Source organism: Cydia pomonella, chromosome 26, assembly GCF_033807575.1.
Source record: "Cydia pomonella isolate Wapato2018A chromosome 26, ilCydPomo1, whole genome shotgun sequence".
Taxonomy (NCBI): domain Eukaryota; kingdom Metazoa; phylum Arthropoda; class Insecta; order Lepidoptera; family Tortricidae; genus Cydia; species Cydia pomonella.
This window is the reverse complement of record NC_084728.1, coordinates 7,001,816-7,026,617: the sequence shown is the minus strand read 5'-3', so window position 1 is coordinate 7,026,617 and position 24,802 is coordinate 7,001,816. Positions and strand designations below refer to the sequence as shown.

At 38.8% G+C, this 24,802-nt stretch overlaps 1 protein-coding gene across 1 annotated transcript in view; it reads left to right on the top strand.

Annotated features, from left to right (window-relative positions):
• Positions 1 to 24,802, top strand: part of LOC133531896 (cysteine dioxygenase type 1) — a 43,743-nt gene that overhangs the window by 17,226 nt on the left and 1,715 nt on the right. Inside the window, exons 3-5 of the mRNA XM_061870308.1 lie at positions 4,357 to 4,506; positions 13,815 to 13,961; positions 22,564 to 22,745. Coding sequence (XP_061726292.1) covers positions 4,357 to 4,506; positions 13,815 to 13,961; positions 22,564 to 22,745 — 479 coding nt within the window. The remainder of the gene's footprint in view (positions 1 to 4,356; positions 4,507 to 13,814; positions 13,962 to 22,563; positions 22,746 to 24,802) is intronic.

The window sequence follows — 24,802 nt, the reverse complement described above, 5'->3', positions numbered from 1 at the left end:
ATATTGGTTGTGATACACAAACTATCGGAGATACTGTTCCAGGTAATGCCTAAAACCTTGGAACTATGCTCAGGGCATAGGTCCAGGTTTCCTTCGGCACCTACAACAGTCTTGTCATTGGCTATATTTTGGAGTACTCTAGTGTCGTTTGATCTCCATTTTCTCAGTGGAAAACAAGCACTATTCAAGACTTCTGTAAGTTTGGTGTAGATCCTAGTGGCGCCCTCTGTAGAGGAGCACCCGGAGATAAGGTCATCGACATAGAAGTCCTTAGCTATTATTTCTTTTATAATAGGATCATCACACTCAATTGATAATTGTCGTAAACAGCGGATGGCCAGAAAAGCCGCCGACGACGTACCATAAGTCAAGGTATTTAATTGAAATATTTTTATAGGTTGGGAGGGGTCATCCCTCCACAATATTTGTTGCAAAGGTCGTTGCGATTCAACGACGCCGCACTGGCGATACATTTTTGCTACATCTGCAGTCAAGGCCACGTCATGTTGTCTAAAACGCATTAAAATTGAAAACAAATCGTCTTGTATAGTCGGGCCGACTTGCTGCAAATCATTGAACGAGTAGCCAGATGATGATTTAGCTGAACAGTCAAAAACGACCCTTAATTTGCTAGTAATACTGTCACTTAACACAGCATGATGTGGCGCAAAATAGGTAATTTGCAACCTATCGTTATGTGATTCACTCATGTGACCTAATTGTATATATTCATGAATGAACTTCGTATAGGATTCTTTTAAGCTAGGGTTTTTTTGTAGTTTATTTTCTAAGGAAAGAAACCTTTGTTTTGCTAAGCGATAGCTATCACCTAATAAGCTAGGCGATTCTTTGAGTGGAATGGTGAGTAAAAATCGACCGTCAGGTAAACGTGTCGTGTTTCGTACAAAGCTTTGTTCACATTCCATCTCCTCTACACTCAAAGACGTAGAATCATTTGTTATGGAATCTAGTTCCCAAAACCTTGCTAATTGTTTTTGTATTGTGCAATTTTCTAAGTTATTTTTATTTTGTATTTGTGCATTTGTGATATTTTGTGCATGGGCGAACCCGCATATGTCCGTCATGCCTGGTACCGAGCCTCCTAAAACCCAACCGAATTTGGTTTCATGCAAAATTAAATTTGTATTATCTAAGTCGACTTGCTCTGAGCCCAATAAACCCCAAAATACCTTGTTCCCTAGTAGGATGTCAATATTGGACCTTTCATAAAAACTTGGATCAGCCAATTTGACGTTTTTGGGTATATTGAATGCTTCAATATTCATTGGCTCACATGGCCACGGTCTAGTTATGACAGGTATGACAGTACAGCTTATTTCAATGGAATAATCACTGTATTTTGATTTTAAATTAACCAAACAAGTTTTATTTAGGATTGATTCGTGTTCGTTTATTCCCGTTATCGAAATTAAAACTTCTTTAGTTTCCAGATTTAACTCTGTGCACAACCGCTCAGTTATAAAATTTGTAGTACTACCACAGTCAAGCATAATACGCACAGGATATGCGCTAGTGTTTGCAGCGCGCACGTCAACTATAGCGGTTGACAATACCCCTTCTCGCGGCTCGGCGCAAACCAGGCCAACAGGCGCAGGTGCGGTGGTCGCGCAGTCCGCCCGGCCAGCAGGCGCAGACGCGGCCGGTGCGGCCGGCACGGGCGCAGGCGGCGCGACCGCAACGGGCAGCGCGAGACCGCTGGTGCTAGGTACCGCGGTACTCGGCGCGTTGTTATCACGCGCAGTCGGCTTAGTCGAGTGCAAAATAGTGTTATGTTTTTTCCTGCAAACTCTGCACGGGCTTAAATGACACTTATTGGTAGGATGCCCGTGGCGGAGACAATTGAGACACAGATTTAAACCTAGGGCCCTGTTTTCCCTATCCTTTGCATTCAAATCTAGAAATGTTTTGCAATTGTAAATATTGTGAACGCTCGAATTGCATACAGGACACGATTTGGTATTATTATTAGTACTATTCGTTTTAGTAGGTGAATCGTAAGTGACCAAGGCTCGCGGCTTCTCTTGCCTAACATTTCTTTGCTCGAGAGTTTCTAGTAAATCGGCCCGCATCCTAACAAATTTGACCAAATCGTCAAATGTGTTAGAATCACCTTCTAACGTTAATTTGTATTTTTCCCACTCAAATAATGTTTGGGTGTCGAGCTTGGTACACACAATATATGTCAACAATGTATCCCATTTGTCGACTGGTTCCTTTAATATTTCCAAGGACTTTAGGTTTTTTATAAAAGTATCAATTAACCTACGTAACTGAAAAGCTGTATCTTTTTGTACTGCAAATACGTTAAATAAGGCTTTAACGTGATTAGATATAAGCAAGCGTTTATTATTGTATCTGTCACACACAAGCTCCCATGCAATTTTGTAGTTCGATGCACTAAATTCGATTGATTTAATCACGAGCGATGCACTGCCTTCTAAGTAAGATCGTAAGTAATGAAACTTCGTAATATCGGATAAGCTAGTATCATTATGAATCATAGATTCATACATGTCACGAAACTCCAACCATTGACTGTACGTACCATCAAACTTACTAAGATTTATTTCAGGCAATTTTACCTTTGTGTGCTTCACATCCGTCACCTTCATATCGGCTGGTGATGATTTAGCATTACTGACAGCAGGTCCCTCCGCCTCGCTCAGCAGGAGCTGGGCGCGAGCGATGCTGCTGTAGTACGTTGCCTCGAAAGTGTTCCGCTGGTTGTATTGCTCGGCAGCGTCCTCATGGGCACATTCTATCTGTAATTGTACGTCATGGAAGTCATTAAACACTAATTCCAACCTCGAAATGCGCAGCTCGAGCTCAAATCTTTGATGAGGAGTTAATTTTTCTGGTAATTCACTCAAATAGGTATTGAAATTAGTTAACTGAGCCTTACAAGTACCACGACGTTTAATATTTTCTTTTAAAATGGCTTCAGTCATTTTTCACCTCCAAAACGACACTGCAATGCAAAACAATTAAAAGGAAACGAATGTAAACAACACTTACTCGTAATTAGTAATTTTAGGTTAAGATTATTTGCACTATATTCTTTGTACGTTCTAATTATCTTTGAACACTAGTTGTATTAATTGAAAATATATGTTATATTCTTGTTTTATGCACTAAAAGTTAGGATAACTGCACTTTGATTACAATAGGCAAGAAATTTAGTTAATTTAGTTGTTATTACGATATGCCAGCGACTTAGTACTCACGGCGTAAACATGTGATTTTTTACCGTTAGCTGCAACAAGATAACGATGTTTAAGTAGATATCTATAGTTGCACTTTATGAGGATTTATATTTAATGCACTGTTATGTACGTAAATAAGGTATGATTTACGTTGTAATCTAGTTTTTTAGTAATATTTGTGACACTAGTAATTTTGAAATGATACCTAAGTAGGCACTTATAAGAAAGGGAGTGGATTGGGAACTTAGCTGGTTTCTAGTAATCCTGGGCTTCTGGTTCCTTAAATCCGTCCATGTAGGCTTGTAGATCCCTTCTTGAAAGTATTTTTGGTGGACTTAGCTTGTTTCTTGCGGCGAACTCGACGTAACTTAGCTTGTAATTTCGAATAGTTAACTGCGCTGTGACAATGGCGGTGCACGGACACGTTGGCTGGACAGTTAATTCGTAGTTACTCGCTGGTTCTTTATTTGTAGGCTCGAAGACCAATGTTAAGGGGCTATCTTGAATGCCTTAATATGAACTCCAATGTAGTTACTATGATTTTAATATTTAAAAATGTACAAAAATGTAACGGAGCCGAGCCATTGCCGCGGTGGCTAGGAAGTAACGTCCTCACTTCGGCTGCCCCCCGCTGGCACCTCTCCCCGCGGTCGCCCTGCTGGAGTGGTACGCGACACAGTGCAACTTCAAATGACATGTTAGCATTTAAAAGCCGATATTTAGAATCATGACACCTTTCATGACACCTACGTGCTAAATTCCTTTAGTATATACGAGATGCCAATGCACTTCTAACTCAGGACGGACCGCTGTCACCTTATCTGTCTCCCATCTGTCCCCATCACGGCACATTTTTACATATGTCAACATTATTATCAATTTATTTCACGATATCCAATCATAATTTTATTCCTATTGGCTTTAACGAAGAACAAATTATGGGAACCAAAACAAACAGAAGACGGCACCATCGAAAATATAACTCTAGACTTATTACTTGGTAATAAATCAAAAATACTAAAACCTAGATCAAAAACCTAACTCACTTCTAGATGACCTAGAAACATGGTATTAGGCATGAAGGTAGACTATTATTAGGCGTATAAAAAGAAATTGTCCTTATTTTTCACAGCGAGATCACAGGCCTGGAGAAGCTGGTGGAGGAACTGCACGACATTTTCTCCCGCGACCATGTGAACGTTCAAGATGTCCAGAAGCTGATGCTGGGCTACAAGAGCAACCCAAAAGACTGGAAGAAGTACGCCAAATTCGACCGTTTTCGGTAAGTTTTTCAAATGATCTTAGTTTGGTAGTAGGCCAAAAACAAAACGACAAGTACTGCCTAGTAGGCACAGGCCTGGAGAAACTGGTGGAAGAAGTGCATGCCATTTTCTCCGGCGGCTACGGGTACGTCCATGATATCTAGAAGCTGATGCTGGGCTACACGAGCAATTCAAGAAACTGGAAGAAATGAAGAAATACGCCAAATTTGACCGATTTCGGTAAGATTTCTAAATGATCTTAGTCTTGTAAGAGTCCAAAAGCAAAACGCTAAGTAGGTACTACCAAGTAGGCACAGGCCTGGAGAAACTGGTGGAAGAACTGCATGCCATTATCTCCTGTGACTACGAGAACCTCCAGGATGTCCAGAAGCTGATGGTAGGCTACAAGAGCAATCCAAAAAACTGGGAGAAATGAATAAATACGTCAAATTTGGCCGTTTTCGGTAGGTTTTCCAAATGATCTTAGTCTTGTAGGAGTCCAAAAGCAAAACGTGAAGTAGGTACTGCCTACAAGGCTAGGCTGAGAAATTCGACAGCCATCTGCAACAAGCGGTTTTCGAAATATTGATATGATAAATGTACGTGTAATGTAAATGTTCACTTCTGAAATAACTTTACTATTTTATTTATTTATATGTCACAAAAAACTTAATGGTGTTCACATAATTATGTTCCGACAAACTGAAGACAGTTTGTTGGCTGATTAAGCGCTCTTTAAAAGAAGTATATTATATAATTGTAAAAAATATATCTGAGATTCTCATATGATTTCCTTTCATTTGATATGTAACAAGATATAGTTTGCAATTTTTTTTTTTTAATTTGCTCATTTATACCATAAACTGGCCTATAGAATTCATTTATTGGTCCAAATAGGCTGTAACAGACGGACAGACAGACGACGCACAGACAGACAGAGAGTGATCCTATAAGGGTTCCGTTTAGGTTGGAGGTCTACGTACGGCCACTCAACCACATTAATAGATTCTGGGCTATATATTTTTCCTGATAAATTCCTAATCACCAAAAGCGAAAAATATATTTTCAATCGCGTGACATCTAATCTTATCTTAAAGTGGAATTTCCTGATCTTCTATTAGATAGACCAAAGTATGTAAGTACTTCAACGTTATATAAAATAGTACGCTAATCTTGTGTTTTGGCAAAAAACGAGGATTATGTTATCAATCAGTTACTGCTATTTGCGTATTTGCTGAAAACACGTTACTAAGACTTGGTTTACTACGCTTTAAGCATGACTCACGCTAGACCGGCCTGGGCCCGGGCCGAGTCGTCCAACACGTCATTTCTATGACGGTTGACCGGCGATGACGTGGTGCTTTCCATAGAAAACGAAGCGCTCAAAGCTCCAACCCGGCTTAGCGTCATCCTTTAGGCCCTCAGAGGGCTTACCGCGAACCACGTTCGACGTGTTGCCTCCCTGTCACGCTTACGTACGAATTTACAAGTGCGACAGAGAGGCAACACGTCGAACGTGGTTCGCGGTAGGACCTTTGCACACAGCGCGTAAGCGTAAGAGACGCGTAAGCGTATCGTAATACGCGCGTAGAATGAGAGCACTACGAGCACGTACAACTTCAAACATGTCCGCACACGAAGCGTCGTCGCAGCGTAGCGTATCAGATTTCTGTCATCATTACTACAGGCGTAAAAAACAGAATTTCTGACATAATCAAACAATAAAAAATCTTCATCTGACGAGAAAGTAAAATCGTCGATATATCCACCAAAGACATCTGACACCAGTCACACCATGATTTCAACTAATAGGATTTCACTTATAACACAATTACGCTTACGTGACCCTTGGTGTCCAGAACTCTACGCGTCTTTTACTAGTAACGTTTTTACGATACGCTGACGCGCTTACGCCCCGGCCACAACTTTGCGCGGCGGCGGCAGCGGCGAGCGGCGGCCATAAGTGGGAACGAAAGGTCGGATCGCTGTGTCTCGCTCCAACCTATTCTCGCCGCTCGCCGGTGCCGCAGCCGCGCAATGTCGTGGCCGGGGCGTTACGCTCCGTGTGCTGAGGGCCTTACGCTGCATAAAGCGTTACAGGGCCTATTGTACCCCGTTATTAAGTGTTTCCCCACTACAAATTTGTTTCGATTAGCACGTCCTATATTGGAAGTCAGATCCATGGGCCCATTTCATTGCCCTACTTTATAACAAGTAACGCAAGCAATGTGACAGCTGGCATATAATTCCATAGATTACAAGTATTACAACCGGCGTTGCACGCGCATCTTTCATAACATTCTGAAGCAGCGCTGCAATATATACTTATATGGTTTGATTCGGACTTAAATCCGAATAAGATCCGATTCGATCAGATATTATAATATGAAGCCAATTAGCATGAAAGTAGATCGTCCATTCTGTTATTTGCAAACTCATAAGCGTTACTGCAAAAAGATATGGGGGCCTAGACAAGATAACAAACGTTTCGTACGGAGTTAATGCCAATTGAAAAAGACAGGTTTAACATTTAACATTAACAGTAAAAGTTGCTCAGTATGACCTATATAATTATTGAGCCCGTAAATTATTGCAGGTGAATAAGGTGGTTCGATTTCCATACAAAAAACGATTGCGTTTTATGAAGTCATTACACACTATTACTACGTAAATATGTGCGCATCTATCTACTTTCGACTATTCGTTTGCGCTAAATTGATAGAAAAACTATGTTTCATACAGAAACCACGCAAAAAACGTTATTTTGGTGTTACTTTGATAGAAAAATATAACGTTTTTTGCGTGATTTCTGTATGAAACATAGTTTTTCTATCAATATAGCGCAAACTAATAGTCGAAAGTAGATAGATGCGCACATATTTATCTAGTAATAGTGTGTAATGACTTCATAAAACGCAATCGTTTTTTGTATGGAAATCGAACCACCTTAAATAAATACCCTGTATACCTCTAGTCGTAATGTTAAGGGTGGCCAATAACTATAGCAATCACCCTATGGCTATTGAACACTGTGTGTGTCTCTTAACAATAACACTTCTATTGCCTATTAGGGACTGGAGTGGCCAATTACTTTTGGGGAGCCAATAACTATAGCAGTCACCCTAATAATTATACACTGTAAATTGCGTCAGACAATTCGACAAGCATGTTTTAGGCTAAATTTAAATCACTTAGCTGAGTGAACTAGTCGTTTTCAAAAAGCTGACTTTCAATACGCCAAGTCGTTAAACGTTGAGTGATTTCCTATCGGCCTAAGTGACTAATTAGCTGGCTAACTTAACCAGATGGCTGCGACATAGACACATAAAATGACCCCTTAATAATATCAATATCCGCTTTGTATACACGAGTATATAATATTTTTATCACAAGATTACTGTAACTGTGGCATATGTTATGATTATCTTATCAATGCTAAAGTATTTAGTCAAAACAAAACTATACCACTATCAAAATCCAACGATGGTAACAAAAATCACGTATCGTATATTTACTTTATCGTCTATAGGCGTCACTGTTATGGGCGTGTTAATTGCATGATAAAGACAAGACAATGCGTCTCTTTCTGACAGTGATGAAAATCTTGAGCTTGGTTTCTTCACGCCAGAATAAATAATAATAATAATCACAGACATAATCTCGTAGCCAGAATTATTCACCAGCAACTTGCTCTTCTATACCGCCTTGTGGACCGCGAAGTACCGTACTACAAGTACTCACCTGCGCCAGTTCTCGAAAATGGTCGTGCCACGCTTTATTGGGATCGATCTATTATCACTGACAGGACTATTGTAGCCAATAAGCCTGACATCGTGATAATAGATCGATCGCAACGCCGGGCCGTGCTCGTCGATATCACCATCCCCCATGATGAGAATCTCGTGAAAGCCGAGAAGGACAAGTCCAGCAAGTACCTAGACTTGGCTCACGAGATAACCGCCATGTGGGATGTTGATTCGACGATCATTGTCCCAATAGTCGTTTCAGCGAACGGTCTCATAGCGAAGAGTCTCGACCAACACCTTGAGAGACTCTCGCTAGGTGGTTGGATCAAGGGTCAGATGCAGAAGGCGGTGATCTTGGACACGGCGCGGATAGTCCGACGGTTCCTCTGCCCTGGCCCTGACCACCGGCAGCTTGGGGCCTACCCCGGTGCTGGCGGCACCCTAGGTTAGGTTTTTTATAATGTCTTTCTATCTTTTGTATTGTTTTGCAGGTGTTTTCATATTTTACTGTTATATACATATTGTAATAAAAACCGGCCAAGAGCATGTCGGGCCACGCTCAGTGTAGGGTTCCGTAGTTACTCTTCCGTCACAATAAGCTAAACTGGAGCTTAAAGTGTAGTAAATTGTTAACCAAGGGATGAAACGCTGATGAAACGGTACCTTTCACCCGAGTTAAACAAATAGGCAAATTTGCATAATCAGTACCTAATTAAAGTAAGTATTTTACTATGAAAACTTTTTGCGATAACTCAAAAACAGCTAAACTGATCATGCCCGCTATAGTTTTCATTTAATGTCTTTCTTAAGCTCTACTTCCACGTTTTTTTCATATTTTTTGGACCTATGGTTCAAAAGTTAGAGGGGGGGGACACATTTTTTTTTCTTTCGGAGCGATTATCTCCGAATATATTCAATTTATCAAAAAATGTTTATTGAAAACCCCTATTAGTTTTGAAAGACCTTTCCAACGATACCTCACACTCTAGGGTTGAAGCGAAAAAAACATTTCACCCCCACTTTACGTGTAGGGGAGGTACCCTAAAAAAAATTAAATTTTTAGATTTTATTGTACGACTTTGTCGGCTTTATTGATTTATATATCCATGCCAAATTTCAGCTTTCTAGCACTAACGACCAGGGAGCAAAGCCTCGGACAGACAGACAGACAGACAGACAGACGGACATGGCGAAACTATAAGGGTTCCTAGTTGACTACGGAACCCTAAAAAGCCTAACGTAAGAAAATAAATTAACTAAAGAGAATAATAATAGCATCATTCGGAGCCGTTTCTGCTTGTTAAGAATAGGGTTGTTTCCAATTTTTTGAAACGCTTGTATTACGTTCTATATTAACTAAAAGTTGCCCTACAATTCAACTTTTATACTAAAAACGGCTTTAAATATGTTAAATTAACAAAATATATTTTGACGGATGCTTTCGCGCCCAAAACGCTCTTTGAAAATTGTGTGACGTCACAGTTTACGGTTTGACACATAACTACATACACACGTAGAAAATACAAGCTGTCAACTGACATTTGTCATTTGTTGTTTATCGCCTAACTGTCAACAGTGTCAATCCGAGAGTTGTGATGTCATCAGAATCTTCAAAGACGTTTCGAGTTTGGTCACGTGACGTGTGCCAAAAGATATTTTAAATTAAATATTTACAAAAATATGGTCATTACAGGTCCCTTAAAAGTAGTTTAACATGTTCTTATAATCCAAAAGAATTAATTGGGATACAATTCTGCCCTAAGATTTGTAGATGGAAACAACCCTATTAATTTAGTACTCCGGTAGCCGTTTAAGAGGAATTCCTAGTTGCGATATTTCCATACAAACGCTCTCAAATGTTTCCTCCCTGGATTTTTAACCTAGAGCAATATTTTTTTTTAAATAAGATCAATATCAACAATATCTGTGCTGCTATGTTTTTCTTTTTTGGATTATTTTATTTTGAAGAAACTTACAGCGCCTCGAAAATCGCAAAAACGGCTCAATTGAATTGGCTGCAAAAAAGGCGCAGTATTCAAATATGACAACAAATTTCCAGAAAATTAAAACATAGTGGCATATATTATTTCTTCCTTTTCCAGTTTCCTAAATTTCATAATGATTGGTTGCGTTTTGGAGGAGAAAACAGTCGAGAGCGAAACCTCAATTTTTGATTTTTTTGCGTGGAAATTTTAGTCCGAGCTGCAGTTGTCCTTATAGCACGCACGCACTCCCGTCCACCGTAGTGCGACAGAAACATAGCTTCAAAAATTCGAGATTTGAAAAGCTTCTCAGCTAGGAATTGCTCTTAAGAAGTGGAACGCTCTTACGGTAGATGTCACTAGGACTTCTAGACCCATACGGTGGAAAGATTCGCTGGCTATGGATGACGTCTTGTTGGCTCAGTTGGTAGATAACTGGAGTATCAATCCAGAGGCCGTTAGTTCAAGCCTCAACCAAGGCGGTAATTTTTCCACTTAAAAAATTATTCTTAGCTTAATAGCATCGTTGCACACGTTTCTGCTTGTTAAAAATTAATTTAGAATAAATAATGTAAAAAAAAACTACCGTTGAACAGGATAAATACTCACAGTAAGCATACAGTTAGCAACAGAAGTAGCTAAGAGTTCGCAGTACTAATTCAGAATTAATTGGCACAACCAAAACTACTTATTATAAAGATTAGTTAATTATAATTAAGTATTTATAAAAAGCTCCTGATTTTCATCAATGTCAGAAAGAGACAAGCGCATTGTCTTGTCTTTATCATGCAATTAACACGCCCATAACAGTCACGCCTATAGACGATAAAGTAAATATACGATACGTGATTTTTGTTACCATAGTTGGATTTTGATAGTGGTATAGTTTTGTTTTGACTAAATAATTTAGCATTGATAAGATAATTATTATAAATAATAACATATGCCTCAGTTACAGTACTCTTGTGATAAAAAATATTACATACACGTGTAGACAAAGCGGATACTGATATTATTAAGGATTCAATTTATGTCTCTATGTCGCAGCCATCTGGTTAAGTTAGGCAGCTAATTAGTTACCTAGGCCGATAGGAAATCACTCAACGTTTAACAAGTTGGCGTATTGGAACTCAGGTCTTTGAAAACGAGTAGTTCACTCAGCAAAATGATTTAAATACCTAAAACATGCTTGTTCATCGAATTGTCTGACGCAATTTACAGTGTAAAATTATTAGGGTGACTGCCATAGTTATTGGCTCCCCAAAAGTAATTGGCCACTTCCTCTCCCTACCAGGCAATAGAAGTCTTATTGTTAAGAGTGGCCAACTATCAAAACAATTAAAACAGCGGCATAGATCATTTCTTCCTCTTGCAATTTCCAAAATTTCATAATGATTGGTTGCGTTTTGGAGGAGGAAACAGTCGAGAGCGAAACCTCGATTTTTGAGTATTTTGTGTGGGAATTTTAGTCCCAGCTGCAGTTGTCCTTATCGCACGCACGCACTCCCGCAGCGCGACAGAAACGTAGCTTCAAAATTTCAGGATTTGAAAAGTTGCTCAGCTAGGAATTGTTCTTAAGAAATGTAACGCTCTTGCGGTAGATGACACTAGGGTCCCCTAGACCCATATGGTGGAAAGATTCGCTGGCTGTGGATGAGGTCTTGGTGGCTTAGATGGCAGAGCGCTGGAGTATCGATCCAGATGCCGCGAGTTCAAGTCTCAACCAAGGCAGTAATTTTTCCACTTATATTTCAACTTCTTTCCACTATATAGTTAGCAACAGAAGTAGCTAAGAGTTCGAAGTACTAATTCAAAATTACTTAGTACAACCAAAAGTATTTATAAATACCTATATTGCTTCCATAGTTACTGTTTTTATATTCCAAAAACTTTCAGTGTTACCCTCGCAAATTTTCAGTGAAAACAATTTTTTTATTTTATTGATTAGTCCTCGTGAAGTAATAAATAAAATACAATATTTTTTTAATCAAGCTTTTATCTCTGACTGTACTTTTCTTTCAACAAGCAACTAATACTCATCGAGACAATTCTAACAAACCCAAACACAATTAAGTTGCGTTGTTTTAGCACAGAGTTCCTATCGCTCCTGTGTTCATCATCAGATCAGCTCGACGGCACCATTGCATTGTCACCCAAATAACATATGTATGTGAATTTTCAGCTCGATCGAATAATGGGAAAAAAGCTTGTAAAATGTATTGATTATTCGAAAAAAGTACATCTATACGGTGTACGAGGAACCCGAAAGATTTTAACCACGCACTTCTGTGGCCAAAAGAAGGAAAAAAAGTTATAATTATGAGTTGAGGTAAATTTTGCCTTCTTCTTCTTCCTCGCGTTGTCCCGGTCTTTGCCACAGCTCATGGGAGCCTGGGGTCCGCTTGACAACTAATCCCAAGATTTGGCGTAGGCACTAGTTTTTACGAAAGCGACTGCCATCTGACCTTCCAACCCAGAGGGTAAACTAGGCCTTGTGCCTTCACCGAAAAGTGACTGGTAAATATCAAATGATATTTCGTACATAAGTTTCGAAAAACTCATTGGTACGAACCGGGGTTTGAACCCGCGACCTCCGAATTGCAAGTCACACGCTCTTAGCGCTAGGCCACAAGCGCTTCTATTTTATTTTATTTTTTATGTATTTGTACATAAAAGGTAAATGTAACAGTAAAGCTGGAACTTAGAATGAAATAAATTTTTACTTTTTTTCCGTATAACCTAGTTTACCTAGTTTTTGCTAAATGTTACCTACTTGTCACTTTTTGATATCTATCAATATAGTACATTACGATACAAGTGCGAAAAATAGGAAATTCGAAACGAGTGGCGATAAATTAAAACACGACCGAAGGGAGTGTTTTAAATCGACACGAGTTGCGAATTACCTATTCGCACATGTATCGTACAACGTTTTACAGTACATATGGCCCTTTAAATGTTCGACACAGTAACGTAATATGCTACTTCTCGCACTAGTGCTATAAAGTAGCCCCATATGTACTGTAAAGGATATTTAGACTACGTCCCATAATGATATCATCGCCATCAAAAAGGCGCTTTGCACAAAGTAACATTTTTTTTTTTTTACTTTGTATTAACTCTCAACTAGGCGAAATCCAAAAAAGTTTATATGACATTTTAGTCTTTAAATGTGATCAGGAAGTCCGAAATGAATATATACGAGGCTCTTTCAAGGTCGCTCCCATTGTAGAAAAGATGGCTGAAAGCCGTATGAGATGGTTCGGGCATGTGATGAGACGTGACAAGGAATATGTCAAAAAGGCTTTGGCCATCCCAGAGAAAAAGAACGGCAAAGGGAGGCCGCTTACCACGTGGTGGACAACCGTTACCAAAGACATGGAGCGGGCGCAGATCAACACGCAGACAACCCAGGACAGAAAAACCTGGCGCCTTCGAACGAGGAGGGCCGACCCCAAATAACGGGACATGGCAAAGAAGAAGAAGAAGAAATGTGATCAGGAATACACTATTAAAATCTTTCGGGTTCCTCGTGTTACACCGTGTATATTTTTACTAAAAACCTCCATGTAATTATTAACATTTATTTAATTTCTCCAGTTACACGCGGAACCTAGTAGACGCCGGCAACGGAGCGTTCAACATCATGATCCTCTGTTGGGGAGCAGGACACGCCTCCCCCATACACGACCACGCAGACTCACATTGCTTCATGAAGATACTCTCTGGAAACCTTGAGGAAGTCAGGTATGTTTTCAAAGGACTGTTACCCATAGACAACATTACTCCCAGAACCTGGTACACGCCGCCAATGGAGCATTCAACATAAGGATCCTCTGTTCGGGGCAGGACATACCTCCCCTATACACGACCACGCAGACTCACATTGCTTCATGAAGATACTCTCTGGAAATCTTGAAGAAGTCAGGTAAGACATCTTATTGAAGTTTCAGCTCAATCGAATAATGGGAAGTGGATCTAATTTAGTTTGCAAGATTGGACCCGAATATACATACAAACATTGCAAGTTAAATAAAAGCTTGTAGATCAAGGCTCGGAACCGGTTTTTTCTTCATACAAAAAATACCGGTATTATTACGTTCTTTTTCGTTCTTTGGTTTATTATTTCATTTTTAATGGGACTATCTAATAATGCGAAGTTGTTACCTAAACACATTGTTAGCCATTTATATTTGATATGATAACTTGCAATTAAAACACTCGAATACGAATCACAGTTTTATTTCCCCAACTTCACTTTACAAAATCCAACAGCGTAATGAATCATGACAAATGTCAAACTACCTCTTATATTAAAATATCAATACCGCCAAATTAGTAAGTCGGGAATCAATCGAGCTACTAATAAAATTAAATATAAATGGCTAACAACATGATCCCGTCCTACGTAAAGAGTATAAAATAATTAAAAATATTGGGCTATTTCGGGATTTAAAAATAAACCGGTTCCGAGCCCTGTTGTAGATAATAATATATCTGTGTATGTAATAATTCCCTAGTTATCCTACCAGACAGTACCAGAAGCTTCCCCAAGGCGTAAATGGAGAACAATAGTAGACAGACGGATGATAACCCCTGGACTGACATTCATTAGCCATAAACAAGCGACTGTTTGACCCAGCAACCGGTTCAGGCCCGATTAGGATACTTTAGATGATGAAGTCGGCCATTCTAGTTGCAATATCTATAGAGATGTTCTCGAAGCTAATTGACACACACAAACACCCGTCACTGTCGATATTCACACCTTGAATTTAATCAAACAAATAAGAATTAACAGGTACAGTGTACTTGAGAATGCATGTCTTAGAAATAAGTTAAAAACCTGACGAGGGAAGTACACCACGTGAACGTTTTTCCACTTCTAAATATTTTTAACTCTTCATGATTTTTAGTATATTAAGGGGTGTACCGAAAAAAAAACTGTAAACTGATGCAGATGAAAAAAACTGATGCGAAAAAAACTGTAAACTGATGCAGATGAAAAAAACTGATGCGGTTGAGAACATATTAAGGTTTATAGAATAACTACAATTAAAAGCGACTTTTAATTTAGATATTTGTTAGGTTTTTTATTTTTTTTCTGTAGGACTGATAGACAGCTTCTTCCTAGCGGATTCAAAGGCAGCTTTTTACGGACCCGTTTTACATATTTGCCTGCATCAGCCCGACAACTGCTGGAATTGTTAATGTTTTTTGGCTATTTCTTCTCTTTTAATACACTTTTGATTTGAGCCCAATAATAGTTGAGAGAACGGCACTGCAGGACGTTTGGAGCTCTTATTCTATGTATGTCAACTGCCAAATGCGATTTTTGTACGAAGGCAATTGTATGATTTTCGACTTGGCCTAGAATTAAGTAACACGCATTTCTTGTAACTTTAGTTATCCTAACCTTCGTACGAAGAACTGTACCCCTAGTGTAAATATTTTCGACAGCGAAACGTGACGTACGCGTTTGCGTTAAGTGTCATTTTGTACTTATGAGATTTTTGACTTTCCAAAACGTCCCGCTTGGCGCGCTATTCAAAAACCCATACAAAATGAGACTTAACGCAAACGCGTACGTCACGTTTCGCTATCGACTAAAATTACACTAGGGGTACTGAACTGACTTTCATCGTAGTTCAGTTTTTACGATAATTATGACAGGTATGCTTCATTTTCGCAAATTCTATTAGCAATCTTTGTGATGGGCCCAGGGTCACTTGTTCCTAGAGATCTGCCGCTTCGAGACCTCTGTTCAAGAGACAACATACTTAATTAGTTATTTATTATGAAACGCACGAAACTTCGAGGTGATTTTAAGTGTTTCGAAATTAGGCATGTAGGATGTTGCAAATTTTCTTGCTTTTTGGAAAAGACCATTTTTCAGTGACCTCTTCTATTTACCGGTGTAAAGCCAAACAGCGTAAATAAGAATTATTTATATTGCAAGATATAATATAATAATAAGACTTTTGATCTCAGTAATAAGTGCCGTAGTCATCTTGCTTAGAAACAAAATTACAGGGGCTTTAAATTTACAGTTTTTTTCCGGTACTGGCCTTATTGACACAATGAAAAATTAGGTTTATAGGTTATCCTTTTTTTAATTTGCAGTGACCCCATTTGTTTAGTTATTATTGCGACGACCGGTTTGGCCTAGTGGGTAGTGACCCTGCCTACGAAGCTGATGGTCCCGGGTTCAAATCCTGGTAAGGGCATTTATTCGTGTGATGAGCATGGATATTTTTTCCTGAGTCATGGGTGTTTTCTATGTATTTAAGTATTTATAAATATTTATATATTATATATATCGTTGTCTAAGTACCCTCAACACAAGCCTTATTGAGCTTACTGTGAGACTCAGTCAATTTATGTAATAATGTCCTATGATATTTATTTATTTATTATTTCATTTATTTTTTATTGCATCGTGTGCTGGCCCTCCTTGAACCAACAGGCGGCCCTGACAGCAATCTTAGAATAAAAAAAACCTTAATATATCGGCACGAGATAAGTAGTTTTCCATTTCTCGCAAACACACGATAATACGAGATAGTGACACGGTCAATGTTCGTTATTGCTATATGTGATCCGTTGAAACATTCGCGATTTATCTAAAAGGTCAGTCTTTTTCATCACACTTGCTTGTAAAAGATCTTATTTCATGCAGGTGTACTGAAGGACAAAGGCCTATATTGTTCCCCCGGGAGTTATGGATTGTGAAAAATAGCTGTAACTCCCGAGGGAGTTATACCTTATTTTTATTAGTCACTTCTTCTTAATCACACTTGCTCGAAAAAGATCTTATTTCATGCAGGTGTACTGAAGGACAAAGGCCTATATTGTTCCCTGTTCCTTGCCAGGAGTTATGGATTGTGAAAAAAAAAAACATTTTTTTTAATCAGTCACTTATTCATACAAACCAAGTAACATAAATGAGTTTTACTTTTAAAATACTGACGGTTAAAATTGAATATTTTTGTTTATGTTTAAAACTGTTTAATTTGATTAATTTAACAGCCGTTTAAAATATTTTTACATAATTTTTAATATTGGTGAGAATATTGCGAACTCTGGTCTTTAATTCCACCCTCGTATCCAAAATTTCACTAACCCCCTTCGTTGCATATCATCATTTTAGTCTCCAGTCGCCCACTGTTGAGCATAGGCCTCTCTTGGTGTACACCACTTATCCCGGTCCTGGGCTAGTCGCATCCAGAAGTGTCGCGTTTTTCGAATGTCATCCACCCAACGAGCCCACGGACGCCAGACGCTTCTTTCCGAAAGCGGCCACCAATCCGTCAACATTTTGATCCACCTGCCATCACTCTGCCTGGCAACATGTCCCGCCCAATTCCATTTCAGCTTGTCTCAATCTTTTAAGTTTTAACAAAAATAAAGAACCGACTTTACGAAATTATTTTAAGTGTCATAGTTTTAAGGTATTCATTATATAGGAGTTCCACTTCAGAGCTAATCCATATTATAGAACTATTCCATATAATAGAACTATTCGATATAATATAACTATTCCATATTATACTATAGAACTATTCCAGATTATAGAACTATTTATTTATTTATTTAATCTTTATTGCACAATACATGAAGGTACAAATGGCGGACTTAATGCCTTAAGGCATTCTCTACCAGTCAACCAATGGGTTAAACCAGAAAGATTAAGTAGGTGCAGTGTCTTTTAAAGTAAATGAATTTGTAACCGAGACTATATATGATTCAACTATTCCATATTATAGAACTATTCCATATAATAGAACTATTCGATATAAATATAATATAACTATTCCATATTATACTATAGAACTATTCCAGATTATAGAACTATTCCATATTATAGAACTACTCCAACCGAAATCACTAAGTATAAAATATTTGAGAGCTCCCACTATTTCTAACAGTAGAGATCGTACCATTCACGAAGACAGGTGCCTTGAATTGTATTGTCATATATGTTATTGAAATTCCCAAATCTGCGCGTCATCGTCAATGACACGAACTATATTTTAATAGTGCGATAATAGGATCAACTGTAAAGTTTCAAACCAAAAATAGTACATTGTGCAACGAGGGTAAGTGAAACTTTGGATACGTGGGTGGTAATTCCCGACAGCCGCAGGTTGAAGGAAATTAAAGACCAGAGTTTGCAATATTCTTACACACAATTCTTAAATACGGTGTCATATCAAACATTCGTCCGCCATTTTGTAATTTCTTGACAGTTTAGGCATCGAAGGCACAGACCTAGGCATTCAGCCACGATTGAAAATTATGTAAAAATATTTTAAACGGCTTTTAAATTAATCAAATTAGACAATTTTAAACATAAACAAATATATTAAATTATAAACAACTCGTGTCGATTTAAAACACTCCTTTCGGTCGTGTTTTAATTTATCGCCACACGTTACGAACTTCCTATTTTTCGCACTTGTATCGTAAATACGAGTACATAACTATTTTACAAATTGATTCAGTTATATTTGTGAAATTGGCAATCTAACATAAATTACTTTCGTTTCTTCTTTTTTTAGGGTTCCGTAGCCAAATGGCATAAAACGGAACCCTTATAGTTTCGCCATGTCCGTCTGTCTGTCTGTCTGTCCGAGGCTTTGCTCCGTGGTCGTTAGTGCTAGAAAGCTGAAATTTGGCATGGATATATAAATCAATAAAGCCGACAAAGTCGTACAATAAAATCTGAATTTTTTTTTTTTTTTTAGGGTACCTCCCCTACACGTAAAGTGGGGGTGAAATTTTTTTTTCGCTTCAACCCTAGAGTGTGGGGTATCGTTGGAAAGGTCTTTCAAAACTAATAGGGGTTTTCAAGAAACATTTTTTGATAAAGTGAATATATTCGGAGATAATCTCTCCGAAAGAAAAAAAAATGTGTCCCCCCCCCCCTCTAATTTTTGAACCATAGGTCCAAAAAATATGAAAAAAATCGTGGAAGTAGAGCTTAAGAAAAACATTAAATGAAAACTATAGCGGAAATGATCCGTTTAGCTGTTTTTGAGTTATCGCAAAAAGTTTTCCCTTCATAGTAAAAAGACTTACTTTAATTAGGTACTGATTATGCAAATTTGCCTATTTGTTTAACTCGGGTGAAAGGTACCGTTTCATCCCTTGGTTAACAATTTACTATACTTTAAGCTCCAGTTTAGCTTATTGTGACGGAAGAGTAACTACGGAACCCTACACTGAGCGTGGCCCGACATGCTCTTGGCCGGTTTTTTTAATGAATATTGTAGGACATTATTACACAAATAGACTAAGTCCCACAGTAAGCTCAATAAGCAAAGTCTTTACTTTTTGGCAAAAAATTCATTTTTAATACAAGCTTTTATCGCTGACTGTACTTTTCTATCAACAGGCAGGCTAATACTCATCAAGACAATTTTAACAACCCCAAACTGAATTAGGTTGCGCTGTTTTATTACAGAGCCACTTCCTGTCTCCGTCATCAGATCAGCACAGTGGTACCATATATTATATAATATTCCCGCCTTCTATGCCTGCATAGTTTCAGCTTCATCGGAAACCGGGAATTAAATCAAATTTAACTTGCAAGATTTAACCCGTACAAACATACTTCGTTACATACATTGCAAGTTAAATAAAAGCTTGTAAAAAGAACCCGACGTATTGAGAAGCTCCTCGTTTATGAAGTCGGTTAAAAAGGGCTAATACAACGGGTACTATATCAAGTTCTTAAACTGTGATTACATTCTTCTTCTTCTTCTTTGTCAGGGGCTATGTAAGGCTCTACAGCCTATATATCACTGCGACCATTCCTGATCTATTGTGATCGCCACCTACTGTAACTCTCGATCCAAGCCTGCAACTCAAAATCAAAAAAAAAAACAAAAAATCAAAAATGTTTATTTTACCTACTTTCACAATAATCATCTTAAAGTTAGTGATTGGAACCTCCTTTTAAGCTTTAATATAGCTTTTGCCAGGAGGTACCGCTCTTCCTTATCTGAAGAATGTTAAATATATTGTGCTACATTTATGAGTAGATATGTTACGTAAACATCAAATTAATATTTTATTGAAAGCTACATTAAAAATTCTGCATCTGCATGAAAGCTACATTAAAGGTCTCTCGAGATCAAGATCCTGCAACTTCAAACAGCTGCAGGATCTTGATCTCGAGAGACCTTAACATCCCGGGCGTAATATGTGTGTGCCCAGGATTGAGTCACGAGTGCGTATTAGGCAAGGGTACTCTGCCAGGATGTGCAAAGATTGATTATATCTTATACCTTTAAACGAGCAATTCTTGTATATATATATATATTTATATTTCTGTGATCTCGGAAACGGCTCTAACGATTTCGCTGAAATTTGGTATATGGGGGTTTTTGGGGGTATACAATCTATCTAGATTAATCTTATGTTTGGTTAACGCGTGTTTTCGAGTTTTCATGCATTTTTCTTTCGACGCAGAATATGGTCGCTAATTTCGTGTTGCCAGCCACTGTCCGTCTGGTCCAGCGGGTTAAGACGCGGACTGCTAAACGAGTGTTACGGGTTCGAATCTCGCCCGGTGACTAACTTTTGTTTTTTTTTTATATGTTCAAGTTTATATATAATTTTTAAATTTTTATTGTTTTAGACTAGTTTAAATTAGTAAAAAAATTTAGTTAAGATTATTACCTATACACCACCATATTACAATAAATAGTTATAACCGAGCAAAGCTCGGTCGCCCAGGTACTTACGCCTATAGCTATACATAGAGCAAAGGAACAATCGTAGTTGCAGGTCATGAAATACGGCGTTTCGTGAACCAAAGATTTCCTTTAAAGATAAAGATAGTTTATTATTCAAGTAGGCATATTACAATGCGCTTATGAACGTCAAATAAAACTACACCGGCTCTAACCCTACATTTCTGACCCGAGAAGATTTAAATCCCCCCTCAATTAGAAGAGGGTATCCCAATATGGACCGGCAAGAAGCTCGGCGTGACACATCTTTCTTTCTTCTTTCAACATTTTTTTCTTTGTCAGTTTTGGTTCCATGAATCTAGTATTAAGTATGGTTTTGGTTGTTTGATCAATATCGTATCTTTAGCAAATGTTTGATGTATTTTAAAGTTCGAATCGGGCAGTATATGTTCCGTTTTGAAACATACAAATTTTGGTAAATGGTTAAAATGAAATTAAGCTGCAATGAAACAAGGGTTCTTCAGAAAAGGAGTGTACAGGTTTTTAAAGGGTCGGCAACACGCATGTAACACCTCTGGAGTTGCAGGCGTCCATAGGCTGCGGTGACTGCTTACCATCAGGCGGGCCGTATGCTTGTATGCCACCGTCGTGGTATTAAAAAAAATATATTCACAAATGACACTAAACAATTAGTGAAATACTTTTAGTTTAGAAACAATATTGTACCAAGAAGATTTAGAAAACAATGAAAATATATCATGAATATATAAGAATTGTTTGCAACGAAAACTGGTTTGTCAAATTTCGTGTTATTTCAGTGTCGTTCATTCATTCTTTTAAAATTATGGCTTCAGTCCACTGGGAGTACTTTGCCGGTATCAAGGTATTAGGAGCTTTAAATACGACTAAAATTGTACGGTTAGTACAAGACAGTGATTTTGCTGATCTGCTGGACTTTACAAGTAGCACGTGGAATACCGGCCGTTGACTCCAAAATGGTGGTTAAACGCGTTTCAAGATGAATACTCCATTCACTGCACACTACCAAATTAGTTTACTGTATAAGAAGCTATCGATATTCGATATTACACTTTAAACAATATTAATGAGAAAAAAAACAAAGGAATTAATCACGAGGATAACTCTCAAGATGGCGCTCGAAGTGGAAGTCCATCAGAATGTCGTTTTAAAACATTATGAGGTAACTTGGAATGTTAAAAATTGACGTTTGACAATTCTGTTAACTTCACAAGTTATCTATCTGGCCCTTGATCGAACCCTATACCTATTATACTAGATCGAGCCCTAGATGGCTTATCGATAATCGATATTATAGGCATCCAATAAGGGTACGTAGTTCCATAGGCAGTCCATAGGTGGCGCTGTCATCAATTAGTAACTGATTTAGGCTAGAGAATTTGGTTGTACTTATTTTACTTTCCAAATTCGATACGATACGAAGCACACGTTTGTCTCCGACTCCCTCAAGATTTTCCGACATCCGACCACGTGCCAACAAATTCAGTGACCAAAACACATATGGCGCAGTACAGCGCCCTCTGTTTCGGCTATCAAAATAGGTTTTTTCTTAGACTTTACCTCACTATTCTATTTAATAACTTGCCTAAAATTGAAACCACACTTTACAGATACGACTGGCCGGAACACGTTCAGCCCGAAGTCCTAAAGAAGCTCAAAAACAAGAGCTGCTGCGATAAAATGGAGGATCAAGATGGCTGCCTGTGTGAAGAAGATGGCGTATATGATGCGGGCGACATGAAAGAGATTGGGAGAGCCAGGCTGTCGCTGAATGATGTATGTTATATCAACGGTAAGAAGTTTGGATTAAATTTTCACGATTTTTAGTAATTATTACTGACAAAACGGGACTTAGTCGCATACAATTAGATGAAGATGGTTGGTGGAAAATGGTATGGTGGGTGGTGGACGAATGAATGTGGAGGGATGGAACGGCAGAGGAAAACCTAGGAAACGGTGGATGGATTGTGTGAGAGATGACATGAAACAAACTCGAGTGAACGATGAGATGACGGGTGACAGAAAGATATGGAAGGAAAAGACATGCTGCGCCGACCCCAAATGAATGGGATAAGGGCAAGCGAATGATGATGATAGTTGGTGGAAAATGGTTTTAGAGTGACATGTAATCCAGTAATTAGCAAATGCACAGTCAGAAATAATATTCGCTTAGCTCCTTTGCATACCAACTTCTATGCAGGGGGGTCACTTTTCTCTGCAGCTGACTGTACCTGAGCAAAAACAAAATATCACCGATTGAAAAGCCAAACATCGTGAGTGTTGTGTGTCGACTGGGTGACATCCCTAGTGCGCAAAACGTTCAAGTTGGTAAACAAGACCAATTGCGGGTAGTTCAGAAACCTCGCGCGGCTAGAATATATTGATGTCAAGTTTAGCCAGTCTTCTCCGAGAACACGGGGACAACGCTGTCCTCGAAACGTCGGAAGTTAATTTAAAAACTTAATTTTACGCGATTAAGTCTCGTTTTAGTCAATAATAATGGGTAGAGTCAGGCCAAGCTAAGTTAGCAGCGATGTTGATAGCACAGATAGATAGATAGATGGAATACTCTTTATTGGACCACATCAGTTTAAAAGATACAAGAAAATAAACAATTGATTAAATATACAGGCAGACAACAGGCGGTCTTATCGCTAAAGAGCGATCTCTTCCAGACAACCTTTGGGTAGCGGAAATAGAGAAGTTAATCGAAAAAGTAGGTGTTGCTAAACCGTTATGAAGCCTACATTCACACACACAATTACACACAGCACAGACAGCAATTAGCACAGACTGCGCAAGTGTTATTTTAAACGTCAAACTCCTATGAAATTGCAATGTTTACTTAACCTTTTCACGGTCTGCGCTATCAAAATCACTGCCAACTTAGCTTGTTCTGACTCTAAGAACTTTAACGGCTATTAACCCTTTTTTTATTGCCCATGCAGTTACTAAATCCTCAATTTGTCCAACCGATATGTCACTTTTTTAATGCTACACGTCGGTGGCAAACAAGCATACGGCCCGCCTGGTGGTAAGCAGTCTCCGTAGCCTATGGACGCCTGCAAGTCCAGAGGAGTTATATGCACGGTGCCTACCTTAACACTCCGCACCCTCATTAAGCTCCGGCATCCTTACTCACCGGCAGGAACACAGTACTATGAGTAGGGTCTAGTTTTATTTGGCTACGGTTTTCTGTAAGGTGGAGGTACTTCCCCATACATAACCAGATAAATTGGGTAGTACCGTCACAGTGACAATTAATAGGAAAATAGGGTCGGAGCCTTGGCGAAGGGAAACGTCGTAAGGAAGCCGGACTAATCCCTATAAGGTCTACTTTCCCCTCAGGGTTGGAAGACTTTGGACCCCGGGTACGTCATTAAACTACGTCCAAAAGAGGAGTATGGGTATTGTGAATGTCATCTCGCTTTGTGTATTAGGGACACAGCACAGCGGATGTTATTCCAGATCTAGAGCAGAACCCGACTGGGGAAGTACCTTCACCTTACAGAAAACCGCAGCCAAATAACACTAGACCCTACCTACTCATAGTGTTGTGTTCCTGCCGGTGAGTAAGTTGCCAGAGCTCAACGAGGGTGCGGAGTATTAGGGTCGGCAACGCGCATGTAACTCCTCTGGAGTTGCAGGCGTACATAGACTACGGAGCTTGCTCACCATCAGGCGAGCTGTATGCTTGTTTGCCACCGACATAGTATAAAATAAAGTAAAACGGCCAAACAGTGACAACCAAAAATCGCTAGGGACCTCGCAGAAGAAAAACCTCTCGAGGAAACCGGACTAGGCCTTATGGCCTAGTTTCCACTCTGGGTTGGAAGATCAGATGGCAGT